The sequence below is a fragment of the Diabrotica undecimpunctata genome, chromosome 8 (assembly GCF_040954645.1).
Source record: "Diabrotica undecimpunctata isolate CICGRU chromosome 8, icDiaUnde3, whole genome shotgun sequence".
NCBI lineage: Eukaryota > Metazoa > Arthropoda > Insecta > Coleoptera > Chrysomelidae > Diabrotica > Diabrotica undecimpunctata.
In genome coordinates this window covers 142,654,949-142,668,118 of record NC_092810.1, presented here as the reverse complement: position 1 = coordinate 142,668,118, position 13,170 = coordinate 142,654,949, and the positions used below count along the sequence as shown (strand labels likewise).

Sequence of the window (13,170 nt, the reverse complement as noted above, 5' to 3'; positions counted from 1 at the left end):
ATGGATGGATTATGTTCCCTGTGATTTGGGAAAGATAATTCGTCTGTAAACAAAATATTTTTCAAAAAATTATTATTTCCATTGCATTTTTCCATCATAATTTTACAGAATTCCATCCGTTTAAAATGATCATCAGGAAATATTTCTTGAATGGTCTGCATTTTATAAAAGTGATAGTTGTTTTTTCTTTTTTCTTCTTTCTATCGTGAAAATTTTCTTTTCACGATATGATGGACAGCAGTGTTTACATCTGACATTAGTACAGCGAAACTTTTGAATTGCGAAATTGATGAATTATGGCCAATATAGTTTTTACGGGTCTATTTTTACGAGTTTACGAGTTTTTATTGGTCTGTTTTGAAAAGCTGTAATAAATAAAATATTAGTGGTCTTACAGAATGGTCCCCAAAATACCAGTTTATTATTATTCTTTCTACAGTGGTGTAAACAGTCGGCATATTCAATTTTTATTGTCACACCTAGTAGCTACTTCTCAAATAAATGAGAGATCTTCTCTTAAATTCGATCGGAAATAATCGGGTTTAACGAAAGGTATAAAGCTTCATTGTGGCGTTGATGCCAGAATGTAGAGGGGAGACTAGGGGGAAAAATATAATTTTGATCTCTGTCTATGAAGTGGTACAGGAACAAGGATCACTAGAGAACACGGTTTTCGTCCTTGCCGATTCAGACTCGCACACATTCACACTCAAACACATTCACACAAGGCAACACTTACACTAGCATGACAGTGAAAGGCGTCCTCTTTCTGCTACCGAAGCATCCTCGTCGCTGGGACCGCCGGCCGACAACAGAGTCCCTTGCACGATACGGTATCTGTGGTCGGATGGGACTGTCTAGGCGACTGACGGAGCCAAAGTAACATCGAAATGGTAGCGTCCATCACTATCATTCTAACACACACAAATTCACACTGGGCTACCCACGGCAGGCCGCCTCTCGAAAGCTGACGAGGCCTGGCCGTTAACGAAAATACCCAATGACAAATTTTAGTGCAATACACTAGTTTTGAAGTTCGTGTAGACGTAAAAACGGCTGTAGGAACAACAGTAACTAGAGACACGGTCCTGTCGCATTTACCTCAAAACACATACACATTTCTTTTCTGGAAAGAACACCACATTCATACAAGCCTTTCGCCTCTGATTCAAATAGTGACCCCATCTCAACAGCCTCCAAGATGCTCCTCCACACACACCGCTACCCCAGTTGTGTGTTTTCGGCCTTTTTTTGCTTTTGTCGATTACAAACAACACATTCAATTCTAGCGTGAAGAGGAAACATGTTAGTATCTGTTAGTTATCTCGCTAATTTTGTAATACTGACTATAAATTTTTTCCGTATCTGGATAAAGAAGCTATGAGATAATTTGTAGTTGGCATCGGTAGGTAAACAACCTATGAGGTAACTGGTTTAAAAAATAAATAGTTTCGGAAAAGTATTTTGTCGGAGATTCGAAAACAATTTAAATAAAACATTATGTAAGTTCCCAATTATTAATGTTAATTAATTGAACAAATAAATATTTTACCTGCAATCAATGGCAGTGACATAAAAAGACTTCCTATCCATGAGGTAGCTGATTTGGAAGCACCAAATTCGATTAAAAATTCTTTATACAATAATCCAAACGTAAATCCAACGCCATCTGATAACATGTTAATTACAAAAGAGGCTAACACTACCAGCCATCCCCACCCACCATCGGGAATCTTCTGACCAGTTTTCTCGATGAACAAACTAATCTCTGACGAAAGAATTGATTCTCTTCGTTGATATAGATGATCTATTCGAAGTGTAGAATTGTTAAAATTTTCTGTTTCTGGCGGTGAATCTTTAAGACTTTCAACACTAGGTGCCACTTCTGAAATTTTAACCAAAGGTGCATGCGTTTGCCCATCTTCAACTGAATCTTTAATCATTTTTACGTCGAGACCTTACTTCACCCACAACTGCTTCAAATTGGTTGTTCTCATCGAGGCCACACTCTGAAAGATTAAAAAAATTAGCATGGTTAAACATAAAATAGGCCAACTATTTTTAAATTCTTACTGGTTTATATTATTTTATCTTTTCTGAGATAAGAAAATATCTCCAAGTAAATAATAAAATGTGTTCTGTTATCATTCATTTTGTGTTTGAAATATTGTTGTTTCCTATTGAAAGAATGTTTAAAATGTTACTAAATAATCACACTATTACTGTTATAATGTTAGTTAGTTTTGATGTATGAGGTGCAATGTTCATTCAAGTAAGGACATGCAGTGCCTCTAAAGCCTTCTCATCAACTATATTTTGAACCGTAAAAATCAAATTGATAATTTTTTCTTAACTGAACTAAGGCACCTGTTTATAGTCTTTATGATGTTTTAGTGACGTAATCACTTAAAACAGCGGACAGGCATCGTTTTATAGAATTTATTTAAATAGGATTATACAGTGCTAACCAAAAGTCCCCTCTCCCGCTTGTACCTTTTGAACGGTTATATGTACATACTTACAATAGCGAAATTTGGAGGGACGAAACAAACAGACGTAGGCTTCTAAACTAGTCATAATGTGTGACGTAATAGTTATAGATATCGATACAGAACCTGTGACCGATAATTTTAAATGGGACCTTATGGCAAGTGATATCTCGCTTGAAAATACCTATTAATTTTCTTGAGAGTGTAAGCTGATTTTGATGAATAAATTAAATAAAATCTAAAATTGTAGTTTCGCATTTATTAATAAAGATTTAAGAACCAGTTCTTATAATAGTGTTCAAAGTGTGTTCCATCTACTTCCTAATAGTTCGTACCTTCCTAATAGTTATGCGTACTATTGTTAAATTCTTGTCGTACTCGTTCAAATGTATCGGGAGAAATTGTCCTACATTCTTCAACAATTCGTTGTTACAAAAAGTCGAGTGTTAGGTCCTACTGTTAGTCCAACTGTAGTCAACTGTAGCGTAAACCTTAGATTTTAAGTACCCCCACAGAAAAAAATCTACCGAACATTCTACCGAACCTCATCGTCCAATCTATCTACCACGATATTCCTCATCTAGGTAACGTAGCATAATAGTGTGCAGGAGGACCATCTTGTTAAAACGATATTTCCAAGTTGCCGAATTCATATTGATTATCTTCCAGAATTTGATTTCACACTCACGACTTCGGTCTTCGGTTTTTTTTAAACGTAAAATTAGTTTCTCTGAAAAAACTTAAAATAGGTCTTGTATTTCATGGTAAGATTACTCCCAGTAGTGCCTTTAAACAACCTTTGAAACTGCTCAAAAATGTTCTTAATCGTTAGGTCTCGGTTGTCAAAGTACAATCTATTTATTTTCCAGGTGTGTAATGACTTGGTTTATGTTGAATAGATTTTAAATGTTCGAAAGCCATAGAATAAAAATCATCGGAAATTTTTCTTTGGTTTCCGTGTTTTCCATCAAGTGGAGTTTTCTGAACAATTTTTTCTGTAATATTCTTACGCGCTTCACTCCTACTTGATATAAGTCAACAAAAAAGAAACGGCACAGAGAGTGTCTTGTTTTTTTTTTGAACCATTATCATAAAAATAGTCAAATAAACGCTTTGGATCTTGCGAAGTTATTTTTGCAAAACATTTTTCTACAAAACACTTACGGGCAACAGAAAATACCTTACTCTGTACAGTTTTTCCCGTTAATTTTGACACATACTCCTGTCCACTCTGTCAGATTTTGCCACGTTTTCTTTCCAATGGTCTTTCTGAACAATTTTCTTTTTGGCACCTTTGGACATCGCGTAATCTAAAACAGCTTTACGACTAGCCATTGCTTTAAAATACACAATCACATTGACCGAAATTCACCAGAACAGAATTTCGAGGCACAAATCTTTCTCAGCTGTGCCAACACTTCACTAAAAAAAGTCTTGTTCCAACGTAAAAAACCGTAACATCGTAGAAAAAATTGGTAGACTGACAGAGAACAACATAAAGAGTTCAGTTCTGTGTTCTCCAGAAGAAGGGTCATACGCATATAGACCCTTATTCTAGCCACCGCCTTAACTGAATTTTGTAACATCTCTACTTTACCGATACACTTCACCGGTTAAGAGAACATCGAGAAAAACAGGCCCAACTATGTAGTTTTCCAAAATACCTGTCCAAACATTTACTTTTTCTGGAAATTGAGTTTTTCACGAAAGGCGTGAGGATTTGTGTCACTCCAATATCTCACATTGTTCTGAAGCTATTTTCTTGTGGCATGTTAAAGTAATTACTATTTAAATGGGAATAAGCCACAATTAAAGGTGGCTTATTCCCATTTAAATAGTTAATACCTCACATTGTACTGTGGGAAGAAGTACTTTGCCACTAAAACAAATTATTTTATGTAATCTGGCTGTTAGTTAATTTGATGGACATATTGTTACAGAATTCTAGTCTTCTGCTGGGGTAATCTCATCTTAAAGTTGGTGCACAATTTTTAATTTGTATGGATGAAATTTGTTTTTAGCCAAAACTCGGTGTAATGTCCTTTGACTGATTCCACAGATCGATAGATAGATAGATTACACTACCATTGCTGCAATTAAGTATGTCAATTTTTTTGTAATCACTAATTGTTGATCGACCAGATCGTCTGGCATCTTATTCCTAATGAAGACGCTCCCTCAAATAAGTCCTCGATAAAGGGCGATCGGGGTGCCTCTCATTAAAAAGACGTTCCGCTGTATGGAAATTGTTTCTACATTACGTACCATTCTGACTATGTAAATATTTAAACGTCTCGTTAAACAATAATTAAACTAAATATGCAAGGTATAAACGCTTTTGCAAAAACTTAGTAAAGTAAAACAACTAGAGAATTGAAAAACGTCAACTTTTTTGAAAAATAACCAGAGGTGAAACTATAATTTTAGTATGCATTTATTTAATTTATTCATCAAAATCAGCTTGAAGCCAAACTAAATTAGTATGATTGAATACCTTTCAAACTTGCCATAAGGTCACATTTAAAATTATTGGTCACAGTGGCTCTGTAACGTCATCTATGACTATTAAGTCACCTGTTATGACTAGTTAATAAGCCTACCTCAGTTTATTTCCTTCCTCCAAATTTCACTATTATAAGTATAATCGTTCAAAATATAAGAGGGTGAGGGGACTTTTGGCTAGCACTGTATTAGTAACATAATCTCTTTTTCTATTTACTTTATTTTCTTCCTAATAATATTGTTGGGTATTAGATGGAATTAGAAAAATAGATCATCCAATTAGTGTCACAAATTTCAGTGGAAGTCCATGGTATGATGTCACAGCTATAATACGTGGTTGTCCTCAATTGTTCTTAAATTACAAGTAGTTATGGAACTCAATTGCTAGTACATACACATTTTTATTAACATATTGATACTAAATAGTTTTGCAGCACAACGTGAATTGTTTGTGAGGTTTAATGATTTGTTTGCATCGTTTTTTTTTTATTTTAAAACTAAACTGGTTTATAATCGACTGTAAACTATTTTAGTAATATTTTATGTATCGAAGATGGTATAAAAGGGGGAAAAATACCTAGAAACATGAATAAAAAATATGGAAAGAATGTAAATGATAAAGAAAGTGTAGAAACATAATTTCTTCTTCTACTTTACATAAGCAATTTTGCTTGTCGGGTTGTTGGCTCTATGGAAGATAGTCACTCCATGTCTTGCGCTGTCAATCGATACTTCTACCAGTTGATGATTTGTTTCTTGCTATTTTAACGACTCTTGTGTCTGCCATTCTACTGATGTGATTGTTCCCATTTTTTTTCTATTTAGTTTCCACCTATATATACCCTGTACATTACATTATTTATTTTAAACTTGTCACTCCTTATTCGGTCTCTTTGTGTGTTTTCTGTAATTCTTCTGAGTATTTTCATTTCTGCAGTTTCCAGCACTCTGTGTGTTTGGCTGTGTCGGGTCTTGTTTCTGATGCGTGCATCAATATTGGTTTTATACTGGCTTTATAAATTCTTGATTTCATCTCGCAGTTTGTGTCGGTTACGCCATAAAGTGTTATTAAGGCACTCTGCTAATCTATGTGCTCTTTGTAGTTGGTCTCTTAATTCTTTTTCAACGACTCCATAGCTGGACAGCGTAATCACTAGGTACTTTATTCCCATTATTTGTCCAATACTAACTCCATAAACTTAGTTTATATCTTATTGGTTCTTTACTAATTACTATTGTTCTAATTTTCTGCGTTAAAATCCTAATCTTAAATTCTTTTGCTCTTGTAATAAATCTTTGAACTAGTCTTTGAAAGCTTTCTTCATTTTGGGCTATCAAAATTGCTTCGTCTGTGTAACAGAGAATTTTAATTTCTCATTATTCCCCGTTATGTATCATCTATCTTTATTAGTATAGACAGGGATGCGTATTGTCGCCAATTCTTTTTAATGCCTACTCTGCATACTTGTAATTAAGAGATCCTGTAAAAAGCTCTTAAGGGTGAAATAGCTGGAATAAAAGTAAATGGAGTTCCCATTAACAACATTAGATATGCGGACGACACTGTGATTTTAGCCGAAAATATTGAAAATCTTCAGAGGCTGGTGACCAGAATAGCTCAAGAAGACGAAATTTATGAGAATATCGAAAACTCACAAGAAATAAAGAGAATCTTATAACAATAACAAGTGGACAAATATATATATCTGGGAACAATGATTAACTCCACAAATGACTACATTCAGGAGATCAAAATCAGAATAGAAAAGGCTAGACCAAATTTTAACAAAATGAGAAGAGTACTATGTACAAGGGATTTAAAATTGAAACTAAGTGTTAGGTTGGCGAGGTGCTATGTTTTTTCGACTGTGTTTTATGGAATGGAATATTGGACATTGAATGCAACATCAATGAAAAAACTGAAATCATTCGAGCTGTGGGTGTATAGAAGAATTCTGAAAATATCGTGGACAGAACAAGTCACAAACAAAGAGGTTCTGAGAAAGATGAATAAAGAAATAGAAATTTTAAATACAATTAAAACAAGAAAATTGGAATATCTCGGACATATTACACGTAGAGAGAAATACACCTTGCTCCAACAAATTATGCAGGGAAAGATCCAAAGAAAAGAAGCATAGGGAGGAGTAGAATGTCATGGCTGCGCAACCTGGAAGAGTGGTACGGATGTACATCAAATGAACTTTTCAGAGCAGCCGTCTCAAAAGTCCGAATGGTTATGATGATTGCCGACCTTCCTTCCGACCGCGGAGATGGCACTTGAAGAAGAAGAGGGCTTAGTGAAAAAAGGAAGTAATAATGTATGCTTACTGCTCCTTCATTTTCTCTACAGCTATTTACCCGCTAATGTGAAAAGTTTAAAAATATTTGCAGATTCATATGGAGAGCAAAATAAAAATTATACATGTTCCGCTTTCTGCATCATGTGATTCATTATGAAAAAAGGCTTGAATATGTTCTTATAACATTCCCGATTCGGGGACATTCGTACTTAGAGTGCGATGAAGATTTTGGTATGATTATTCGAAAAAAAAAAGAACACAACACCTAAGTGATTGAGGCTATCAGAGCATCTCGTGTAAAACTTTAACCCTTTGACGTTGAAGAAGTACTTTAAAAATATTTTCGATCATGGGACAAACATTTAAATCTGCTATATAAACAAAAGTGTCCATTTCCATCAAGATAAATAAGATAACTGAAAATATCAGTAGAGCACCCAAAGCTGGTATATTATAGGGTTACTTTTAATGGTGCATATAGGAGTCCTTTGATATAATAGAAAGTAAAACAATTTGCTACCAACAGTACCAAGAAGTTACGTCTCCCAGATTATTTGTATACAGGTATTAGTTTATCAGGTATTTAGATAAGTGTTATATTGTTTAATGTTTCGTTTAGAGGTTTGATACCAATATCCATCGAGAAATATCGGGTTTTGACAAAGTTAGCTAAGTTTTGTGGGGAAAGGGTTAAGATTTTTTGTTAAATTTACTATATAAAAATACATCAGACCAAAACATCAAAAAAGTAGCAAACAAGAAATAAGTTACAAGATTTCAAAATAAAAGAAAAGTAGCAAAAGTGACGCAAAGATCAACAAAAAAAAAATAAGAAGCAGGCAGAGAAGAAAACAAATAAAATTATCAAATTAGTGTTACTATGTACATATGTATATGTATTCTCAATGTTATTAATATTTTTAATACAACTGTAGTAATATAAAAGCCTTTAATTTTATAAAAGTTGAAAAAATAACGTCTAAGACACTCCTTATTTCCACTTAATCTGTGGAGTTTCATCGGTTTTCCCCCATACAAACTAATAGTCCAGTCGTCAGAGATTTAACCTGCGTCATATACGAACAAGCAGAATTTTGCAGAGAATGTCAATTTTGGGACCCCAAAAAAGATGTAAAGAAGTTTATCATTTTTACCCCAAGGCTTCCCCTAAACTCCCCCTAGGAGATTAAAAAAACGGCAAAAAAATCGATTTACCAAGAATCTTTACACCCTAGAAAAAATATTTCAAATAAAAAATGTAGCTGAGATAATTTTGAACAAAAATGTTTATTAGCACTTTTTGTGTAGAATGAATCGTTCTCTCAGAAACAACGCTTAAAGCGACCGATGATTTTCAATGTGGCCAGCGCGCGAAATCAATTTTAAATAAAATTTGTATCAACTCAACGGTAAAAATTCTATATCTTTTGATCAGAGTGTCCTATTGAGCAAAATCAAAATACTTTTTAAAAGTGAAAAGTGCAGCTTTCGTATAAAATTATTATATATTGCCGCAAATGAAGTCAGTTACTATTCGCGAGGAACCGCAACGCAAAGTGGGCGACACCTGGTGGTAGATTTCAAAAGCATCCACGTCGGGAAAACTTTGAAATTGTCATTATTTTGTATACATATTAGCGACCAGTTTATATTGTAATTAATAATTACTGCGGCTTCAAAAAACTACTGCAGTGTTCCTCAATGTTCCTCCTATTATAATTCACAAAAAAAATTCCATACATAAGTTTCAGCTGGACGAGAATATGGGAAAAGTTTGGCAATGCATTTTGAGAATTGGCAAACCTATAACCAAGTACATAACTGTGTGCAGTTTACGTTTTACTGAGAACGATTACTTTACAAGTGTTATATTTCAATATATTTATACTTAATTTACTTTATAGTAACACCTGAAACTAAATTGAGAAGACTGAAGAAAAATGCTGTTCCATCCGCTAAATTGCCCCTACGGACTCATGAAGTTTTTAGTAGAAAACGTAAGGCGTAATTTACAAAATATAACGTGGCCAGCTCCAAAAACTTCCTCACCCTAAACTAAAGATCTCTGCCGATCTTACAACCATATAAATAATTAAGATAATGTAAATTTTACTCCCCGTGTTTCAGACATACTGTAGAAAAACAAACATTTAATTTTATTTTTATTCAGGTTTGGGAATCAATTACCGTATGTATAAACTCGAATCACAAACAAATAAATTTTGAAGAACGTACTCCAACTTTTACCTTGGCAAAACACACGTGTAAATGATTTATATTAAACGTTTTATAGCTTATAGATCAAATGACAAAATGATTTGTTTTCCCGAAGTTATCGTCCATCTTTGAAATCTTCAGCGCCCCCTGTCGGAATTGCCAATAAAGGTATTAAATAAATAAACGTTTAGCGATTTTTACCATTTTTTACGATTCTCGTGAGATCAATAAACTTTATTACTTCCATTGACCGGTCACTACGAAATTTTCATTATTAGAGCATAATCTTCAAAACATATAGCCCGAAATTTCGGTTTTGAGTTTTGGCAATAAATGTGAATCTTTTGAAATATGCCCAAAAACGCTGAATTTACACATTCACATCACAAACAATCGCACGTCACGAAAAATGCTTCCACGAAAACGGAATGTTTAAGTTTAGGGTTTTTAGACATATTTCAAATGCCTCACATTTGTTGCCAAAACCGAGAACCGAAGTTTCAGGCTATAGGTTTGGAATATTGGCATCTAATAATGAAAATTTCATAGTGACCGGTCAATGGAAGTGATAAACATTATTGATCCCATGCGAATCTTAAAAAATGGTAAAAATCGCTAAACGTTTATTTATCTAACATCTTTATAGAAACTGACTTAATTTGCGGTAAAATGCAAATATTGCATACGAAAGCTGCTCTCTTCACCTTCAAAACGCATTTTAGTTTTTGTCGATAGGTCACTCTGAACAAACGATCTCAAATTTTTACAGTCGAGTTGATATAATTTTTTTTTTAATTTATTTCGCCCGTGTACCTGACATTGGAAACCACCGGTCCCTCCAAGCGTTGTTTCTAAGAGAACGGTTCATTCTACAGAAAAAGTGCTAATAAATATTTTTGTTTAGAATTATCTTAGCCACATTTTTTATTTGAAACATTTTTTTCTACAACGTACGGATTCTTGATAAAACAATTTTTTCCGTTTTTCCCCATTACAGAGGGAGGTTTTTAGGAGAAAACGGGGGGTAAAGGTGGTAAACTTTTTTCCATCTTTTTTGAGGTCCCATAGTTGACATTCTCGGCATAATTCATCTTGTTTGTATAATTGTTAGAGGTTCAGTGGCATTTTCGTCCCTGAAAACTGGAGTATAACGTTTCATTGATTTTTGTTTTTCCGCCGACTCTTCATATGTAAAACCCAACGAATCCGAACGTGTTGTTTTAATACTGAATGGTCATTAGTCTCATTCAAGAAAGGTTGATGTGGTTAACATTGTTACAGAAAACTTTATATATATTATCTGCTTCCTCTCCCGTCGACACATAAATTACAACTCCCAGATGTCCCTTTTGAGGGTTGAAATGAAACGAATACTTTAGACAAAAAAAAGGGAACACTTGCAGAGCTTCTTAAAACAGATGGAACACGACTTTTACGGAACACAAAAAGAAATATGGAGAATGATCAGAGGACAAAGAAAGGAGATGAACATACTAATAAAAACGAAACACATTCAGAAGGAAACATGGTTAGACTACTCTCGATTCCTATTTGCTAAAGGTGACGATAATGAACCACCAACACCAGAGGTGATGACAAACGAAGAAATAAATATTGAGGAGGAAGAGGTAAAGGAAGCATTGAGGAAATTAAAAAATAGAAAATCACCAGGAGAGGACAGAATACCGAATGAACGCCTAAAGTACGGAGGACCAGATCTGACCAAACAACTATTAAAACTAATCCAAAAAATAATGGAAAGAAAACAGAATTCCTGGAGAATGGATATCAAGCATCCTAATACCCCTCCAAAAAGGGAGACAAATCTTACCCGGAAAATCACAGAGAAATTAATTTATTAAACACAACACTAAAATTAACAACCAAAGTGATAACAAATAAACTGAATGAAATTATAACACTAACAGAATAACAAGGTTTTAGGTCGGGAAGATTATGCACCGACGCTATATTTATAATGAAGCATAATGTTTCGTGAACACAATGAAAGTAAAACTAGAAGAAGCTTGAAGAGAGAAGAAGATGTCCCTTCTATGTCGCCATTTAAAACCTATTGCACTTTTGAAATTAAAACATGGCTTAATGTAAGTCCAAGAAGGGTAGTGAAATTTTTATCAAATAGCGGAGCTAATGGGGAGAGCATAATGTACGCGCCGCAAGTTGTGAAATAGCTGTCAACGGTTTTACAATACTTCCATTTCAACCAATTATTTTTCAAGATCATGAAATTGCAATTTAACTTTTAATAAATCAGATTTAGATATATATGGCAGCGATTCCAACCAATACTCCGAATATATTTGTTCTTATAGCACCTCATTTGTCCAAAAGTTATTTTAAAAGACGTAATTATTGGTCTCTTCATCTTTATTCATCTTTTTGTTATTTTAAACACCTTTTTATCTCAATATCAACTACCCGATATTGGGGGGATCTTATAGCACCCGATATTAGGCAACATTTTTTAAGTTTAGAATTTGGCACTTTTTATTATTTTCACAAATAACAGGAAATTTAAGTGTACTTAAATTTTGCCCTGAAATTTAAAGCGAAATGAAAACCCTAGAAACAAAGAGGTGAATCGATAAAAACAATTAGGTACCGATAAAAAACAGTAAAATTAAAATGTGTGTGCCATATACCGATAGTTATAAAAACAAAAAATCTATATTGTTTCACAACTTAAACTTCTGTGCATTCTAATTAGGTATGCACGAAGTAATGAAAATAAATGTATGTACTTATAACAGAACAATTTTTAGCAAGTACGCCAGTGGGCTATCTTTTCATGAATGTACCTAGATGCATGTTTTGTTTGTATTACATAAACATGCAAAAATAAGTTGTAGATATTTTATAAATAAACATTATGAAATTACTGTTTTAAAAAATAAAGAAACTCACATTTTATTACGTCTTGTATTCTTGTTCAATTCATTTATCCAGCACAATAATTGGACACATGTGTACCATGTGGTTAACAAATAACAGCAATAACTCAACAACGTTCCAAACTGGAGATTGTAGCTTATAGCCTAGCCATTCGTTTACTGTGTTTTTTACTTTGTCTATTTTCGGTTTTCGGCAGAACGAAAACGAGAATCATTTGTACGCAAGTACACACCGCAGCGCCGGCGCTTAGTTATCGTATCTCGTCGGAGCAAATCGGTTTTCCTAGTAAAATAATTCAATTAGATGTCGATATTGTTTTCGGAAATTAGAATAAAGAAAAAGACAATAATCGGTTTTATATCATCTGCCACCAGTGGCGGCTCGAGATATTTCAGTTTGGGAGCGGAAAACTAACCCAAAAAAACATGACTCGGACCCGAGATAACTCGCATGTTTCCTTTAAACGTTTATCGAAAAAACCAGGTATGACAAATAAATCTAAACGCGCGACAGTATCTGATCTTGAACATTTTCTGTTTTTCTTGTGCTTTATTGTTACAGCAAAAGCAGGCTTAATAGGAAAATGACGACGATGAAACTTAAATGTTCCCTTTTTAAATTGACAAAAAGGTTTACTGTTATACAACGAGAAATATTTTTCATTCCGTCTCATCTAGCAGCTGTGACACACCCAGGGCCCAGGGCATATAAAGTAAACAATAGTAAACAATACAGAATAGTAGGAA

General features: G+C 34.0%; 1 protein-coding gene across 1 annotated transcript in view; it reads right to left on the bottom strand.

Annotated features, from left to right (window-relative positions):
• The window catches only part of LOC140448151 (monocarboxylate transporter 9-like), a 54,546-nt gene extending 41,907 nt beyond the window's left edge, over positions 1–12,639 (bottom strand). Inside the window, exons 1-2 of the mRNA XM_072541245.1 lie at positions 12,437–12,639; positions 1,553–2,009 (exon numbers count right to left, since the gene is read on the bottom strand). Of these exons, the coding sequence (XP_072397346.1) occupies positions 1,553–1,943 (391 nt within the window). The 5' untranslated portion in view covers positions 1,944–2,009; positions 12,437–12,639. The remainder of the gene's footprint in view (positions 1–1,552; positions 2,010–12,436) is intronic.
• Between the last annotated feature and the right edge of the window lie 531 nt (positions 12,640–13,170).